General features: G+C 46.1%; 1 protein-coding gene across 1 annotated transcript in view; it reads left to right on the plus strand.

Moving 5' to 3' along the window:
- Positions 1-19,160, plus strand: part of LOC311140048 (uncharacterized protein) — a gene marked incomplete at both ends in the record, with an annotated part of 27,254 nt that extends 8,094 nt beyond the window's left edge. Inside the window, 8 exons of the mRNA XM_084175015.1 lie at positions 11,556-11,617; positions 11,802-11,872; positions 12,000-12,200; positions 17,232-17,319; positions 17,795-17,937; positions 18,174-18,386; positions 18,774-18,852; positions 19,042-19,160. Of these exons, the coding sequence (XP_084031141.1) occupies positions 11,556-11,617; positions 11,802-11,872; positions 12,000-12,200; positions 17,232-17,319; positions 17,795-17,937; positions 18,174-18,386; positions 18,774-18,852; positions 19,042-19,160 (976 nt within the window). The remainder of the gene's footprint in view (positions 1-11,555; positions 11,618-11,801; positions 11,873-11,999; positions 12,201-17,231; positions 17,320-17,794; positions 17,938-18,173; positions 18,387-18,773; positions 18,853-19,041) is intronic.
- Positions 19,161-19,581: the final 421 nt, after the last annotated feature.

A 19,581-nucleotide genomic window follows, 5' to 3' on the forward strand; every position in this document is an offset into this window, starting at 1 on the left:
TCCTGGCGTCGTGAGGGAGCTTGTTCCACCATTGGGGTGCCAGAGCAGCGAACAGTTTTGACTGGGCTGAGCGGGAACTATGCTTCCGCAGAGGAAGGGGAGCCAGCAGGCCAGAGGTGGATGAACGCAATGCCCTCGTTTGGGTGTAGGGACTGATCAGAACCCGAAGGTACAGAGGTGCCGTTCCCCTCACTGCTCCATAGGCAAGCACCATGGTCTTGTAGCGGATGCGAGCTTCAACTGGAAGCCAGTGGAGTGTGCGGAGGAGGGGGGTGACGTGAGAGAACTTGGGAAGGTTGAACACCAGACGGGCTGCGGCATTCTGGATGAGTTGTAGGGGTTTAATGGCACAGGCAGGGAGGCCAGCCAACAGCGAGTTGCAGTAGTCCAGACGGGAGATGACAAGTGCCTGGATTAGGACCTGTGCCGCTTCCTGTGTAAGGCAGGGTCGTACTCTCCGAATGTTGTAGAGCATGAACCTGCAGGAGCGGGTCACCGCCTTGATGTTGGCGGAGAACGACAGGGTGTTGTCCAGGGTCACGCCTAGGCTCTTCGCACTCTGGGAGGAGGACACAGCGGAGTTGTCAACCGTGATGGCGAGATCATGGAACGGGCAGTCCTTCCCCGGGAGGAAGAGCAGCTCCGTCTTGCCAGGGTTCAGCTTGAGGTGGTGATCCGTCATCCATACTGATATGTCTGCCAGACATGCAGAGATGCGATTCGCCACCTGGTTATCAGAAGGGGGAAAGGAGAAGATTAGTTGTGTATCGTCAGCGTAGCAATGATAGGAGAGGCCATGTGAGGATATGACAGAGCCAAGTGACTTGGTGTATAGGGAGAAAAGGAGAGGGCCTAGAACTGAGCCCTGGGGGACACCAGTGGTGAGAGCACGTGGTGCGGAGACAGCTTCTCGCCACGCCACTTGGTAGGAGCGACCGGTCAGGTAGGACGCAATCCAGGAGTGAGCCGCGCCGGAGATGCCCAGCTCGGAGAGGGTGGAGAGGAGGATCTGATGGTTCACAGTATCAAAGGCAGCAGACAGGTCTAGAAGGACAAGAGCAGAGGAGAGAGAGTTAGCTTTAGCAGTGCGGAGAGCCTCCGTGACACAGAGAAGAGCAGTCTCAGTTGAATGACCAGTCCTGAAACCTGACTGGTTTGGATCAAGAAGGTCATTCTGAGAGATAGCAAGAGAGTTGGCTAAAGACGGCACGCTCAATAGTTTTGGAAAGAAAAGAAAGAAGGGATACTGGTCTGTAGTTGTTGACATCAGTGGGATCGAGTGTTGGTTTCTTGAGAAGGGGAGCAACTCTCGCTCTCTTGAAGACGGAAGGGACATGGCCAGCGGTCAAGGATGAGTTGATCAGCAAGGTGAGGTAGGGGAGAAGGTCACCGGAGATGGTCTGGAGAAGAGAGGAGGGGATGGGGTCAAGCGGGCAGGTTGTTGGGCGGCCTGCAGTCACAAGTCGCAGGATTTTATCTGGAGAGAGAGGGGAGAAAGAAGTCAAAGCATAGGGTAGGGCAGTGTGAGTAGGACCAGCAGTGTCATTAGACTTAACAAACGAGGATCGAATGTCGTCAACCTTCTTTTCAAAGTGGTTGACGAAGTCATCCACAGAGAGAGAGGAGGGGGGGGGCGGGGGGGGAGGATTCAGGAGGGAGGAAAATGTGGCAAAGAGCTTCCTAGGGTTAGAGGCAGATGCTTGGAATTTAGAGTGGTAGAAAGTGGCCTTAGCAGCAGAAACAGATGAAGAAAATGTAGAGAGGAGGGAGTGAAAAGATGCCAGGTCGGCAGGGAGTTTAGTTTTCTTCCATTTCCGCTCCGCTGCCCAGAGCTCTGTTCTGTGAGCTCGCAATGAGTCATCAAGCCACGGAGCTGGAGGGGAGGACCGAGCCGGCCGGGAGGATAGGGGACACAGAGAGTCAAAGGATGCAGAAAGGGAGGAGAGGAGGGTTGAGGAGGCAGAATCAGGAGATTGGAGGGAGAAGGATTGAGCAGAGGGAAGAGATGATAGGATGGAAGAGGAGAGAGTAGTGGGAGAGAGAGAGCGAAGGTTGCGGCGGCGCATTACCATCTGTGTAGGGGCAGAGTGAGTAGTGTGGGAGGAGAGCGAGAGAGAAAAGGAAACAAAGTAGTGGTCGGAGACATGGAGGGGAGTTGCAGTGAGATTAGTAGAAGAGCAGCATCTAGTAAAGATGAGGTCAAGCGTATTGCCTGCCTTGTGAGTAGGGGGGGACGGTGAGAGGGTGAGGTCAAAAGAGGAGAGAAGTGGAAAGAAGGAGGCAGAGCGAAATGAGTCAAATGTGGACATAGGGAGGTTGAAATCCCCCAAAACTGTGAGGGGTGAGCCATCCTCAGGAAAGGAACTTATCAAGGCGTCAAGCTCATTGATGAACTCTCCAGTGGACCTTAGTGGATTGAAGCTGAGCTGGTCCTGGAGTGGTGATGTGGTTCAACTGGGTCTGTCTCTCCCCAGCTGCAGGTTTGGGTGTGACCACGATGGTGAACACACCCATGGTGTCTGGTCCGGATCGTACTGCTGCTAAGGTGTACACACCTGCGTCTGTAAGTTTAATGTCTTGGATGGTTAGTAGGATTTCATCACCTTTACATGCACCCCCTTTTGACCCCTGCACACCCCTTATCATTGAAAACCTAGCTGCTTTAGAAGCATCTCCTATTACATATGGATAGCCTCTACGCCATTCCCAGAAGGTGCCAACATTTGTAATCATAAAATCCCAATATGGACACCACTTTCCCCCACACAGATAAGTACTTCTCTTTAACACATGGGGATACATTTTGTTACAGTTTTCCTTCTGGTTCCAATTGCAACCAGTGTCCCCAATTCCACTAGCCCTATTCCTCCATGACCAGATCTTACATGGTTCTAGGGACATCACTTGAGATTCCCCTTCCTGTAAGGTAATGACTATATTATGATACTGACTGGATGTCACTGTTCCCCATAGGGCCAGCCCCGCTAGTAACCATACCATCCTCCCCGTCTGCAGCCAAGTCCTGTTGTACTTGATCTAGAGTTCTTCCTGGAACTATATCTTTGGCACAATGTGGTCTGTGGTACCACACGTCCTTCTTACTCGTGTTTACCCTCAGCGAGTGACTTGATACCTCTTTCACCTGAAAAGGCCCTTCCCACCTTGGCTCCGTCCACTTCCTGGAATGCACCTTCACTCTCACCCAATCTCCCACCAGGATGTCTCTGTTCTCGTCCGTGGTTTCAACAGCAGGAGTGCGCACTTCCACCACCTGTTTAGACAATCTTTCAACAAGAGAAATTAGTGCCTGCATGTAGTCTGTATATCTGATTTTTGCAATATCTAGCCTAGCCTCTTCTCATCCATTGTGGTCCATCAATGTGTGCAATCCCATGTGCATGGGCAGAGTCTGTGTAGATGTCCACATTCTTTCCTTCACTTAGTTGTAGAGCTCTCCTCAACGGCCTAAGTTCAGCTAACTGTGCTGAAGCTTCATTGGGACCAAGTTTCTCTGCTTCCATTACTTAATGTCCTCCTTCTGTGTCTTGTTTCACCACTGCATAGGCAGCAGTGTTTCCTTCCTTTGGGTCCTTTGACCTGTAGCAGCATCCATCAGTGAACAGGGTGATTTTGTTCCCCTCCAAGGGTGAGTTTTGCAGGTCCATTCGGACTTTAATCTGTTTGGCTGCTCTATCCTCACAGACATGTGGTTCTCCAAAACCCATACCATCGGTCATATTGGTTGCTGTTGTCACATATGTAATGTGCTTTGCAGTGATGGCCTTTGTTATGCTGGATTTTCTTTTACTGGACATTGTGAAAAGTTTGGAGCCTATAAAAGCGGTCACCCCATGATCTGTATTGATTTCAAGTGGATGTCTCATCACAATGTGGGCTGTTTTACCTATAGCTTTTGCAATGGCAGCCATGTGTCTGGCACAGTCAGTCTGTCCTGTTTCAATGTTGTCCAGTTTCGCGCTATAGTAGTGTAACACTCTTCTTTCCCCCTTTTGTTTCTGATACAGGATGGAATGTACATAACCATCCTGCTCCGAAACATCCAAACAGAATGGCGTGGTGTAATCGGGTAAGGACAGTGCTTCAGCCTGTGCCAGCATCTGTTTGAGTTGGATTAAAGCTGCCTCTGCTTCCGGAGTCCACTTAAGGACTGCTGTGAGGTTTCTGTTTCCTGCTTCTCTCAAGATTGCCCGCAGTGGTTCCACTTTAAGACAGTATTCTGGCACATGCGTTCTGCTATATCCAGTAAGGCCAAGAAATGACAAAAGGTGTTGTACAGTAGTAGGTTTGGGATGTTCCAAGATGGAGGTCCTCTGAGCCACAGACACAGCTTGTCCCTTCCCTGACAGCATGACAATGAACTATACCAGGAACTGGACACTTCTCCGACAGCACTGCACTTTCTCTTTCTTTACCTTGTATCCCTTTTTGGCCACCAACAGGAGAAGGGACTTGGTGGCCTGCAAACAAGACTCAGCAGTGGGTGCTGCCAACAGAAGATCATCAACGTATTGGAGTAGTGTCACCCCCTCAGGTAATGTTAGTTCTTCCAAGTGGCTCTTCAGGATAGCGTTGAAGATTCCCGGGGAATCACGGTAGCCTTGTGGAAGTCGGGAATACGTAAATTGCTGCCCTCTATAGGTAAATGCAAAAAGTGGTTGGGACTCTGGATGTAATGGGATGCAGAAAAATGCATTGGCGAGATCCACTACTGTAAACCAATCTTGGGTGGGTGAAATGTTCTGTAAGGCCAGATATGGGTCTGGTACAGGTCGAACATCTGGTACAGTTACTTCGTTGATTGGTCTGAAGTCCTGCACCATCCTCCATTTCCCAGTGTCACCTTTCTTTACTGGAAGGATGGGTGTATTCCACACAGAACAGGTTGGATATATAACCTGTCCTTTTTGGAGTCCTGATATCGTAGGCTCAATACCCCTCGTCTTCTCTTCACTGAGAGGGTATTGAGATTTGTGAACTGGGATAGTGAGTTCACTTCCTTCTCGAATGGAGACAACCACTGGTTCTACATCAACCAGCCCCACATCTTCAGCACTTGTTGTCCACAGTTCCTCTGGTAGTTGATTGAAAATGTTAGGAGTATCCGGATGATCAGTCATCTCCCTGCCATGGTAACGTGATCTCCTCACAACCTCTGGTTTTGACACATCATCCACATTGAGTTTAATTCTCCATACTTGATTTCCCTCAAGGAATGCGCTTTCCACTTTGTAACAAGAGGTTTTGTTCCACCGTAGGCAACTTGCTGCCTTTACCGCTGGTCCCAGAGATCTTGCCTCATATCCAAATCCCACGAGAAGGGTAACATGCGGCATAGAATCATTAGGAAGAGCAAACCATTTGTCTGTGAGTACCACGTCTCCATCCATGACCATGCAGCTGGTAGCCACTCCTTCTTTGAGTATGTACATATAATTGCTGGTCACAATCGGGCGCCTATCGTCCATTTCCTCCTCCCAGGCTTCATCCAAGTCCCTGGTATAGTTCATTGTCATGTGCGGAGGGTCCTCAGGTGGATAGTATGCATTTAAGGTCTGTATCCAGGCCTTCCATAGTTGGAACTCTCTGCATACTCGGGGAGCATCAGGGTCAGTATCCATGAGCTTCAGCCAGTAAACATATGCTTCCTCCTCATCTTCCTCGTTTAGGTGTGTTCCCACATATAGCATGTGAGGGGGGTCGGAGAGTTTTTTCATGATTACTGGCATGAGATAATCTATGGGCGTGATGGATGCATGTAAACCCTCCTGGTTACAATAGATACTACATCCCAGTTTGGAAAGCTGGTCCCTCCCCATGAGCCCCATTGAGCATTCCGGGTTGTATAGAAACTGATGGGTAACCTGTTGGTCATCCCATACAACCTCCAATGGAACTGTGTATGGCTTTCTCATTATAGCCCCAGAAACCCCAGAGAAAGCTTGTGTTTTGGTAGTGAGTTGATATGTTGCTTGTACAGAAGACCATGTACATCCTGTATCAATCAGCATATTATGTTGTCTTCCTCCAATCGAACATGTCACTATCGGCTCTGAACCTGGTGGGAAAGTGTAAATGTTGGTGGTGGGATCCTTATGGGTTTCTGGGCAGCTTCATTGGTAATTGTGTTCATCACCCAGCCATGACATGCTGGGCAGGAAGGCAGCGTTAGGCACTGCTGGGTCTTGTTTTCGGTTCTGCTGTTGTGGTGGTTGGTGCTGCTGGACTGGCATTCCTCCTCCTTGCCAGTTTCCCCATCCTTGTTGGTATCTCGGTGCTTGTCTTCTGGACTGTCCCATGTAACCCCTCCCTCTTTGTTGTCCCTGTCTTGGGAGATAACAGTGTCTTGCCAGGTGGCCATGCATCCCACAGTTAAAACACCCTTGGTCAGCGTATCTAGGGGTGTATCCCTGTTGTCGTGGTGGTATATAGGATTGCTGGTATGCGGGTGCACCATATCCAGGAGGACCAGAAGGTGCCATCATTTCCGTCATTGCCTGTATTACAGCAGTAACTGCAGCAGTAGTATCATTTCCGGGTGCAGGAGTGGTAGGATTAGATGTTGGGGTACTGGTTACCACCATTTGTTTTCCCGGCTTGTCCTCTGTCAGTTGCTTCTTCAGAACCTTTTTCTGAAGTTGTTTGAGTTCATCCTCTTCCTTTCGCTTACCCTCTCTCCATCGTTCCACATGGTGTTGTGCTATCTCGGTAAATTCCGGAATTGATTTTGCGGTGATTGCCACAACTTTTTCACATTCAGCTCGAGCCTGATCCGGGAGTCCCCCCAAGCAGTTTGTCAGGAAGAGGTGCTTCATGGTGTCTTTTCCTGGTTCTTCATTCCATGCTTGCCTCCAGAGGCACTTAGCCCTCTTCATGTATGCTGGTATGGTTTCATCGTCATTCAATATCAGAGTTCTCATCAGTTCGGGTCTGGCCTGGGTAGGATACTTCCTCCTTATGACATTCCATACGTCACTGCGGTGGGGGTCAAATCTTGTAGCCGACCACACTTGCCCTCTCAGTCCCCCAGAGGTCATTATCTCTCTGCATTCCTGGTCTCCCATACACCTGTTCATTACAGTAACCATATCACCTATGGTGAGTTCATCCGCTGCTGTGAGACTCTCAAAAGACTTCACCCATCTGTGTCCAGATTCATCAGGTTGGGGGAGACTGTCCACCAGTGTCTGTATGTCTCTGTGAGACCATGGCTTGTAAACTGAGACCCCCCCTGGGGTCTCCCTCAACGGGTACTGCCCCCCTTTGTGTCCTTCTCTGGACTGGGCCCTGGCTCGGGTATGGTATGCAGGTCCATCATTGTTGTCCCATATGTCTCCATCAAAAGCTCCACATATTAGTTTTTGTTGTTTCCCTCTTTCCTCCTCATCTCTGAGGTCAATACAGTGTCCCCTTACTGGTGAGCGTTCACTTTCACTTCCGTTCTTGTTCGCTTTGAGCTCCATTTTTTACTTTTGCAATTGTGCTTCCTGGTGTCGTACTTCCTCTTTTATCATCTTCAACTCTTCCAGTCGTTCTTCATCTCTCTGTCTCTCAAGTCTCTCCCTCCTTTCCCCTTCTTCAGCATCCTTGTTTCGTTGCCACTCCCCCTGGGCTAGACCACCTCTTACGTTTCCTCCAGTTAGGCTCATTCTCTCTTCCTTCTCACTCTCACCGTCACCGTAAATACTCCCTCCTCCTTCTGTTCCGCATCTGTTCCCCGTCTCTCCCTCAATTCTACTCAGTTCAAACACTCCTTTTTCTAGCGCTCTTGCAGCTTTTAGAAGTACATTTACATTTTTTTTACATTTTTAGTCATTTAGCAGACGCTCTTATCCAGAGCGACTTACAGGAGCAATTAGGGTTAAGTGCCTTGCTCAAGGGCACATCGACAGATTTTTCACCTAGTCGGCTCTGGGATTAGAACCAGCGACCTTTCGGTTACTGGCACAACGCTCTTACCCACTAAGCTACCTGCCGCCCGCCATCCACTTCTCCCCTTCTGTCAGTCATATCGCTCTTTCTGACCCACACTCCTTCTTCCCCCTCATCTGTCCTTTGTTGATAGTGGACTTTTCCCGCTATATCCAGAACCGGAGCCATTGTTTTTGGGTGGTCTTCATATGGTGGTGGCGCTGTTGGTAAGGGTGGGTATAAACGGGTCCTTTCCTTTTGTCCTGTTTTCTCCGCACACAGTTTCTTCAATTTTCCAAGCATTGCTAGGCCAATCCTCTCCTTTAGCTTTGCTTTCTCCATTGCGTCTTTAATTTTGCCACTGCGGGGCTCTCCTTCACTTTTCCATTCGCCTTCTGCTTTCTGGGTTTTCCGTTTCAACGTCTCCAGTATTCTCCCTGGTTCGCCTTCTACAGGCACTCCATCGGGGGACAGTATACAACCATCGTCTATCCATTCTCTATAAAGTTTTTCTCCTCGCCTGCTCCATTCTTTTCCATCTTTTCCTCCGTTTGTTTCAAGTGTGGATTTTAGAGCCTTCAATATTCTTTCCGCTTCTCCGCTGGTAGTCATGTTTTTTTCGTTTTAATTTGTAATATTCGTCCGCTATTTAGTTATTTAAAGTACATCTATCTATTATTCCCACCTAATTAGTTAAACTCGGCGCCAGGTTATTTCAACCTTAATTGTTTGAAAGCAGTATTCTTACAGTGCCACACATCAAATGGTAAATTGAAGGAATAAACCCAATTGTTTCAATTATTTAACCAATGTGGCGATACATCAAATTAAACGCCACACATCAATTGGTAAATTGAACGAATAAACCCAAGTTTTTCAATAATTTAACCAATGTGGTGATACATCAAATTAAACGCCACACATCAATTGGTAAATTGAACGAATAAACCCAAGTTTTTCAATTATTTAACCAATGGTTGATACATCAAATTAAACGCCACACCAAATCACTTCAATTTACTTATTTAAAAGCAGTATTACGCTATGTCAAACATCAAATGTTATATTTCAAATATATCAGTTCAAACGTTTTAGTTCAGTCACACTCATTCATCACTTTTCATTTCATGTTTTCGATTGTTACTGACGGGTTATATGGTTTGAGTAAACACAAATCCAACATTTATTCCCAAATTATACCGTTTGGACAGCCACAAACGTCTTTTGATTCCCAATTTGTTTTCTATCAAGGTATACAGGTTTATCATTCACACTTTCATGCATACGACAACACTCGCACTGTCTAACTTTTATAGTACCTCCTATGGGTGTCTTTTGTTAACGTTTGCACACTTTAAACTTTATTTCCTAATTGTAATTCTCATCATTTACTGTTTTAAAATATTCTTTGTATTCACAGTCAAAAATGGTACACAGTTAAACGTAGTATACAGTTATCACACAGCAAAAATAGTACACAGTTATCGCACTCACTCACAATACACAGTCATAATCCTATCATACAGTCAAATATGTCACACAGTCATAAATGACACACTTATATTCCACACACAATCTATTTGGGCACACAGCCGCGTCTATTTTATTCAAAACACTGTGCTGAACCTAGCCGCAACCCTTAGTTACGGACCTTGCCAGTCACCAGTATTATCAAAAATTTCCCGAACCTAGCCGTATCTCAGTTACGGACCTTGCCGGTATAATTCTTCGAACCTTAGTCGTACTGTCGTAGTTACGAACCTTGCCGATAGCAATTATTTAAACCAATTATTCCCTATATCTTCCGAACCTTAGCCGTATTGTCGCAATTACGGACCTTGCCGGTAGATGTCAGTATTGTCTCCTGAACCTAGCCGTATCTCACGGACCTTGCCGGTAGAACCAATACTCTCTGGTACCATGGTTTAAACATCACATTTACTAAAGGCTTGCATGTCACAATATTGTGCTTATCTACTCATAATAGTTTCATAATTGAGTTCACTTACATCAGACAGGTGTTTCACAAAATTAATTTGGATAAAGCCAATGTGCAGATCTTTAGTTATTTAACAATAGGTATCTGCTTACCTTTTTAGAAGCCCGGGCAGTTTGTGAAACACACGGTTCGATGAAAGAGGTGACCAAATGGGCCGGACAGTATCCAGCGAAGTCCCTTCTACCAGATCACGTCGGGGTCACCAATTGTCAAAGTCGCGTCAATTCAAATCTGGTATTAGGAACAAAAGAGGTCAACACGACTTCTAAGATATACTAGTTATTTTAATTAATGCAAAAAACTTCAATGGTAAATATGATGTTTCGTATATACGGACTCTTTGAAATACCTCGCAGGGCACTTCAGAGAACTAAAACATTGTTTCAGATCCAATACTCAAATACTCTGACAGAGAAAGTTTCCCACTTCTCTGCTGGCCAATTAGAGTAAAGGAATGAGTGTGGTTTTAACTTTACTCAGCCAATCCGTTGGTTCAGGTGTTGGTCCCATCTCCTCGGCGCCATTTGTTGCACACTTCAGCCAGGCACAAGTTTATCATAACAACCTGTCATAGTGAGAAGAGCCAGCACCCTTAGACCTCATTCCTACGTCCAAGGAAGGTTCACAGATCACAAAGAACCAGCATAGTCTAGCATTTGGAGAAACAATCCTTATCTCATTTTACCCCCTAAAACAGCTCTTCACATCAATCACAGCCTGCCAGGTGTCACAACCTACATTAGCCCAGTCAAGAATGCATTCTTTCTAAGTTAGTCATCCCATCAATTTAGGAGAATAATAAATCCCCAATAAACGCCAGGGTTGTAGGTTCGATTCCCACGGGGGGTATGAAAAAAAAAAAATAACGTATGCACTAACTGTAAGTCGCTCTGGATAAGAGCGTCTGCTAAATGACTTAAACATGTTAAATGTAGATGGCCCCGTAAACAGTTCCACAAACGTCAGCATGAGTGCTCTGACTGTGGAAGCACTAATCACTGGACCAAAGCTCACTGTCAGATGCACCAGCTGTGCGTCAAGTGCTTTTCTCCGGGCCACATGAGCTTTGACTGTAGTGAGGCTGGGCAGCGACAGAACCCTGGATGTGGACAGACTGGCAGGTCTCAGGAAAACTAGAAAGCCTCCGTTCTGAGGAGGGCAATGTGGGGCATTCTTATTTTTCCTCCACTGATGATGATATCCAATCTGTTTATTCTTACTTTTGTGAGTCAGTACCCAAGAACAACACAGTCATTTTTCAGAACACAATGAGAATTACTCAGAATGACAGTTTGTTTTACACCACTGTGCTAGTACAGGATAAAGTTGAGCTGAAGGGGATGTTAGATAGTGGGTCCATGGCTACTACTCTGCGCGCAGATATTGTACCTCGGTTGAGGGAGGCAGGAGTGGTAGAGGGGAACTTTCTAGCTCCTTCAGACATCATCCTGGTGGGTTGTGGTGGGAACAAACTAGCCCAGTGGGCATGTGACTTAAAAATTCAACTTTATGGCTTCTGTTATGTAGTCCCAGTGCTTATTGTTGATGGGCAGGTTGATTAACTCATTGTGGGAACTAATGTGTTGAAGTCTCTGATTAGACAGTGATTTTCTATGTGCTCACGCAGGTGCCCGAGAGCTGTGGCTGCACCAAGGGCTAAGCTATTGTGTGTTGTCTCTTCGTGTACAGGTATGTCATTTATTTTGTCAGAATTATGTTGTATATCATTTTACTTGTATTGTATAGTGTGTTGTTAGGCACTGAATGTGTCCCCTGTCGGTCTGTCCCCCTGTCGGTCTGTCCCCTGTCGGTCTGTCCCCTGTCGGTCTGTCCCCCTGTCAGTCTGTCACCTGTTTTTCTGTCTGTGTCCCAGGAGCCAGAGTAAATGCCAAAGACAACAAGTGGCTCACTCCTCTGCACCGGGCCGTGGCTTCCTGCAGTGAGGTACGTGTACTGATACTGTCAGCCCTCACACACACTCCTGTGCATATGTGTTTGACTGTTAAGTGTGTTGTGATTTTTAAATGCACTTTAAACAAAGTTGAACATGATTTGAACTGTGTTCCTGTAGGAGGCTGTCCAGGTGTTATTGAAACACTCTACTGACGTGAACGCCAGGGACAAGAACTGGCAAACGCCGCTCCACATCGCTGCGGCCAATAAGGCAGTCCGCTGTGCCGAGGCCCTGGTCCCTCTCCTCAGCAACGTGAACGTGTCAGACCGGGCCGGGCGCACGGCGCTGCACCATGCAGCCTTCAGTGGACACCAGGAGGTTAGCAATTAGCATGGACATGATTACACACTATAGTCTACACTTTATACCTGTCCTATCCCCACGTTGAGCTTACTGTGCATCCGATTACTTATATTGGTTGAATGTAGGGCTGTGACGGTAATTGGATAACCGTGACATTGACGGTTTTGGATGAAGAACGCCATGAAAATAAAATAACCGTCAAAACCAAGTATGATTTTCTCTCCATAAAATGTTTTATCACCTTTTATTTTAATGTAGATATACTTTATCCATAGCGGGAGTGTTAACTCTTGATTATATGGTATTGTTTTGCTGACTTAGTTGGAGGAGATATAGACAGTTTAATAGATGGACTATCTTTTGATGCACCGCAATCACCAAATCTGCTCTATGTGCGAATAGGAGAGAATCTTTGAAGGTCAATTCAGGTTAATTGAAGAGGGGGGGTAAGGTGAAAAGTGGGGACCGGGGGTAACTATAGTACCTCTAGATCTATAGCCTACAGGCTGGGGGTGGGTGGGTAGCCTCTGACCTCTGACCTTCACCTCTGACCTTTTTCATTGTTACAGTAGATCAGAGGAGTGAGGTGAAAAAGATGGCTCTCATTGCAAAAAAAAACCCATAACAACCTGTTTGGGCACATTTCAGTTTCACACCTAATGACGATGGAGAACCAGATGACTTGGCCAGCCTGTTTGCAGAATATGCGCCAAACCCATAGGCTACCTACTAAGAATTCCAGCACCACAAACGGGACACCGATAAGTGGCGAGCACTGCCAGACACTGGAACTCGTTATTTAGTCATAGGAATGGTGCCTTTACGAACGGTGGAGAAACCCGCCTTCAAATAAATGCTCTGGAAATTTGACAGACTATACGAGTTACCGGGGAGAAAGTATTTGTCTCAAACAGCGGTCCCTACCTTGTTCAACAAGGTGAAGGGGGAGGTTCAGACAGAGCTAAAGGACGTAGATTTGTTTATTTTTGCACTGAATACGGACATGTGGTCAAGTGTAAATATGACTCCTTACATGAACCTAACAGTGCACTATCTGACGAAAGACTGGACACTGAAATCCAACTGTTTGGAAACAACCTACATTCCGGAATACCACACAGCCGACAAACTCTCCGAAGCCCTGCGTTCGGAATTCCTTGACTGGGCCCTTGATGAAAATCTAATGTCCTGTATCGCCACAGACAACAGGGCCAACATTGTGGCTGAAGTGAGGCAACTGAACTGGCCTTGGCTAAATTGCTTTGGCCACAATCTCCATCTCGCTGTCACCATCAATGTGAAGCTAGAGCACAGGCCGTGTTCTAGGCCTATGTAGAACTCTGGTGGGCACTTTTTAGCAGAGCTGGCGATTTAACAGGGGGACCTAGTAAGGCCCAGACCGAGCTGAACCTCCCAATTCACAACCTCATTCTTGTGAGAAATTAAGTTTTAATAACTAAGCTGTAATAACCATTTATAGGCTATTCAATATTAAAAGAATAAGCTATGCAAAATGATTGTTCATGAATAATTGTAATTCAGATGCCCGAGCAAATAAACAAACAAAATAGGCTAGTTTCCTTGAATCACTTAATGTTGCATTACCATAGGCCCATTGTTTTATTTAGCCAATCATACTCTAATTAAACCACTGATTATAATGAGTTAATAATGAGAATATAGAACATATTCTGGGAATCCTACATGTTACGTGTGTATACTATACCAGAAAGCATGATCATTAGCTTCTTCTGGATTGTTTTAAATCGCGTAGCCTGTCGGAAGGCAGCGGGTGCGGCGAATAGGCTTCCAAATAGATGACTGTTGAGTTGTGAATGTCAGTGAAAGAGAGGCTCAACCAGGCATATCGCAATTTTTCAAAATACAATGGAGGGAAAACAGTTTGGAAAGCAATTGGCTTATTGCTTCAAAGAGAAGAAGATGAAAATACTAATGTCTTTTTAATGATCAAAATCCTCAACTTAATTGAGGGAACAGTATCATTGGCATCGGCTATATCCCTGGTGAGTGTGCATATTCACTGTCTTTATCACTGGGTCAGTGCCACTTGAAAGTCGTGTTGAAAAATATTCTGCTAATCTCTCTAGTCATATAAAGTGTAGTAGAATTGCGTGATTTTAAAATAATAAAAGGCCACATTTTTCCAGTGAAAAGAAACCTACTCCACCACCCGCTGCATTGAACAGCCTGTGATTGAGTTATATTATTAGCCTAAATTATGACTATCCAATTTACTAATCACATTAGGAATAGTCAGCTATTTTACATAAGTTCCGAGCTGGTCATGGGTGCACTTCAGCCACGCTCAAGGTCCTAAACGATATTATAACCGCGATTGATAATAGACAGTACTGTGCAGCCGTCTTCATCGACCTGGCCAAGGCTTTCGACTCTGTCAACCACCGCATTCTTATTGGCAGACTAAATAGCCTTGGTTTCTCAAATGACTGCCTCGCCTGGTTCACCAACTACTTCTCAGATAGAGTTCAGTGTGTCAAATCGGAGGGCCTGTTGTCTGGACCTATGGCAGTCTCTATGGGGGTGCCACAGGGTTCAATTCTTGGGCCGACACTTTTCTCCTTGTATATCAATGATGTCGCTCTTGCTGCTGGTGACTCTCAGATCCACCTCTACGCAGACGACACCATTTTGTATACATCTGGCCCTTCATTGGACACTGTGTTAACAAACCTCCAAACGAGCTTCAATGCCATACAACACTCCTTCAGTAGCCTCCAACTGCTCTTAAACACTAGTAAAACTAAATGTATGCTTTTCAATCGAACGCTGCTGGCAGCCGCCCACCCGACTAGAATCACCACTCTCGACGGGTCTGACCTAGAGTATGTGGACAACTACAAATACCTAGGTGTCTGGTTAGACTGTAAACTCTCCTTCCAGACTCACATAAAGAATCTCCAATCCAAAGTTAAATCTAGAATCGGCTTCCTATTTCGCAACAAAGCCTCCTTCACTCATGCTGCCAAACATGCCCTCGTAAAACGGACTATCCTACCGATCCTTGACTTCGGCGATGTCATTTACAAAATAGCCTCCAACACTCTACTCAGCAAACTGGATGTAGTCTATCACAGTGCCATCCGTTTTGTCTCCAAAGCCCCATACACTACCCACCACTGTGACCTGTACGCTCTTGTTGGCTGGTCCTCACTACATGTTCGTCGTCAAACCCACTGGCTCCAGGCCATCTATAAATCACTGCTAGGCAAATCCCTGCCTTATCTTAGCTCATTGGTCACCATAGCAGCACCCACCCGTAGTCTGCGCTCCAGCAGGTATATCTCACTGGTCATTCCCAAAGCCAACACCTCCTTTGGCCGCCATTCCTTCCAGTTCTCTGCTGCCAATGACTGGAACGAATTGCAAAAATCTCTGAAGCTGGAGACTCTTATCTCCCTCACTAACTTTAAGCATCAGTTGTCAGAGCACCTTACCGATCACTGCACCTGTACACAGCCCATCTGAAATTAGGCCACCCAACTACCTCATCCCTATATTGTTATTTATTTTGCTCTTTTGCACCCCGGTATCTCTATTTGCACATAATCTCTTGCACATCTAGCATTCCAGTGTTAATACTATTGTAATTATTTTGCACTATAGCCTATTTATTGCCTTACCTCCATAACTTGCTACATTTGCACACACTGTATATATATTTTCTGTTGTATTTTTGACTTTATGTTTTTTTACCCCATATGTAACTCTGTGTTGTTTTTATCGCACTGCTTTGCTTTATCTTGGCCAGGTCGCAGTTGTAAATGAGAACTTGTTCTCAACTGGCTTACCTGGTTAAATAAAGGTGAAAACAAAAAACAAAACAAAAATATGTTTGCAAATGTGATGATGCATGGAATGCTTGATATTTTTCATGGAGAAAATTAGCTTCCCCAAAATTGAGAGCAAGACTGGCCTAAACGCGCTAATGTTTTCCTTTGCTAATGTCCGTCCCGCCCCCCTGTCAGCTGTCAGTTTTGTCGATGACCACGTACATAAGACACGCCAATCACCGACACCTGAAGTTCCATGACCATCACAGCCCTAGTTGTATGCTTGAGTTTGTTCAGAGGAGGCTTTGAATAAAATCCGATCTGAGTGTGAAATGCCTTACTGAGGGTAAATGGAAGCTCCTCTTGTGCCCGGCTCAGCCTTATACGGTTTAAGGTACTTTACCGTATCCATTTCAGTAAGGCCAGATTGTCCAAATTCTACCCAAATATTGATGGTACATGTGACAGGTGTAAAAGCTCCTTGGTGGACTTGACCCACATGTTCTGGTCCTGTCCCCGTCTGGCAGATTATTTGTCCACTATTTAAAACCCTTTCTGAAGCATTTGATATAAAGTTGCAGCCTAGTGCAGAAATTGCTATTTTTGGAGTACCAAACAACAATCCTTCTCTGACCAATAGACAGCTAGATGCCATTGCCTTTGCCTCCCTGTTAGCCCGCAGAAGGATTTTATTGGATTGGAAATCTATCAATCCTCCCTTAGCCTCTCTTTGGCTCGAAGATCTGAAGCTGTTCCTAAAATGAGAAAAAATGAAGTTACCATTCGAGGGTCAACCAACTCATTTTATTCCTCCTGGGACCCGATGATATCCTATTTTGAACAGCTCCAAACACTTCCTCCAAATTTGTACTCTTGGCCCCACCTTGAGATTACTGCTATATAGGCCTATAAAATCACTTAATCACCTGAAATTGTTAGGCTATTACATTTTTGCTTGAAGTAACGTTGTTGTATACTTTTGTTTTGTTTTCTGACATGTAAGTCAATTACTTTCCCTTTCTTTTTAAATGTGTTTGGAGGCATTCTGGGGAGAGGGGGAGGTCAAAGGGGGACTAAAAGGGGAGAAATGTACCATGTCTTTACATGTTATCTTTCATTCATTGTGAATACAAAATATATTTTTTAAAGGGGAGGCTTTGAAGCCAGATTTAGCGGATTTTGCTGTTTAGTTTTCCTCAACCTGTGTTTTGTTTCGCTCTCCTCTCCCTGTTAGATGGTGAGGCTGCTTCTCTCCAGAGGAGCCAACATTAATGCCTTTGACAAGAAGGATCGCCGAGCAATCCACTGGGCTGCTTACATGGGTGATGAGTTTACCACATCATTTACATTCTGACTAATGTCCTTTATACCAATGAATGAATGAATGAATGGACTGTGTGTTAGTCTCACAGCTCAGCTGTATGAGCCACGTCTAGTGTGTTATTATGTCAGAATCATGTACTTAGTAGGTTGATTAGATGTTTTCAGTTGTACTAACATGATGTAGGTGTTGCTTATGGTGCTGTGTACCACTGTAAACTAATCTATCTCTCCCTCTCTCTGCCTATCTCTCTGTGTTTGTATCTCTGTTTCTCTCTTAACCCCCTTACTATCTCCCTCCCCTCTCTCTCTCTCTCTCTCTCTCTCTCTCTCTCTCTCTCTCTCTCTCTCTCTCTCTCTCTCTCTCTCTCTCTCTCTCTCTCTCTCTCTCTCTCTCTCTCTCTCTCTCTCTCTCTCTCTCTCTCTCTCTCTCTCTCTCTCTCTCTATTTATCCCTCCCCCTCTCTCTCTACCATAGGGCACATTGAGGTGGTGAAACTTCTGGCCTCTCATGGATCAGAGGTGTCCTGTAAAGACAAGAAGGCCTACACCCCTCTCCACTCTGCAGCCTCCAGTGGAATGATCTGTGTGGTCAAGTACCTCCTGGACCTTGGAGTGGATGTGAGTCAACACGCATTCAAATGTGTAGTCACTGTTCAATTACAACTCAATGAAAATACAGAGCTCTAGTGGGTTGGCGAATGATTTCCTTTCAAGTAATGAAGAGATGGAGGTTGGAGCCAGTGTTTTGGGCCAGGGGGTTTTCAGAACCAAGTGACCTGATCAGGAATGTATTGTTTTGTTCCCCCCCCCCCCCCTCTCTCTCTCCACTCTTTTCCCTCCCTTGCTCCCTCCAGATAAATGAGCCCAATGGTTACGGTAACACCCCCCTCCACGTGGCATGCTACAACGGGCAGGACGTGGTGGTGAATGAGCTGATCGAGTGCGGCGCCAACGTGAACCAGGTGAACGAGAAGGGTTTCGCCCCACTCCACTTCACGGCCGCCTTGCGCCATGGGGCGCTCTGCTTGGAGCTGCTGGTGGGCAACGGGGCCCTCGTCAACATCAAGGTGAGGAGACCGGATGACCAACACTGTGTCTGAACTAAATAACACCCTATTCCCTATGTAGTGCACTACTTTTGACCAGGGGCCCATAGAGCAAGGAGCCGTGGTGGCACTGCCTGTGTCCCAAATGGCACCCTGTTCCCTTTATAAGTACACTACTTTGGTTCAAAAAGTAGTTCACTATGAAGAGAATAGGGTGCCATTTGGGACGCACACACTGACGCAGCACATGGCTTAGTATTTGGCCCTGGTCTACATTCAAATACCAATGGAATAGGCCTAACAATGCAAACTAAATGCAATCAAGCGCTCCTCCAATACGTGTTTGATTTTGCCTGTGGTCAGCAGCACAGACTGCCGTGTGAACCATCTTTGTCTTTCTATCTGCAGAGTAAAGATGGAAAGACCCCCCTCCACATGACGGCCATCCACGGACGCTTCTCCAGATCTCAAGCCATCATCCAGAATGGTGAGTCGCTGTGAATGCTCTCAACTGAATATATATGAACCAGTAGGCTCTTCAGCATTGTCTTTAGTCTTCAAACCATGATTCACTGGCACAGAGCAATGTTACTTGCAATGTGGTTGAACATAATGCTTCATGATGCCTCTTGGGTCAAGTGGTTGACGTGTGTGTGTGTGTGTGTGTGTTCTGTAGGTGCTGAGATCGACTGTGAAGATAAGAATGGAAACACACCCCTGCACATCTCTGCTCGCTACGGCCACGAGTTACTCATCAATACACTCATCACGAACGGAGCTGACACAGCCAAGTGAGAACACACACAGTTTCCAGCAATAATGCAACATGCATCTGCAATTCTGTCATTGACCGAATAGCCGCTTGGAGACTATGCTCAACACATTGTGGTGTGTGGGGGGTTGATAGACAGGGCATTGCAGCATGCTGATGTGTTGATCTGCTGTGGGGTTTAATGAGGACTGTGATGTGGTGCTGTTTCCAATCTTAGCTGAATGAACTGTAAGTCGCTCTGGATAAGAGTGTCTGCTTAAAGTCTAAAATGTAAAAATGTGTTGCAGGCGAGGCGTCCATGGGATGTTCCCCCTCCACCTGGCTGCTCTCAGTGGGTTCTCTGACTGCTGTCGGAAGCTCCTCTCATCAGGCTTTGATATAGACACCCCTGACGACTTTGGAAGGACCTGTTTACATGCTGCAGCAGCTGGAGGGTGAGTGGAC

Source organism: Coregonus lavaretus (genome assembly GCF_964263955.1).
Source record: "Coregonus lavaretus genome assembly, chromosome: 13".
In the NCBI taxonomy this organism is placed as follows: Eukaryota; Metazoa; Chordata; class Actinopteri; order Salmoniformes; family Salmonidae; genus Coregonus; species Coregonus lavaretus.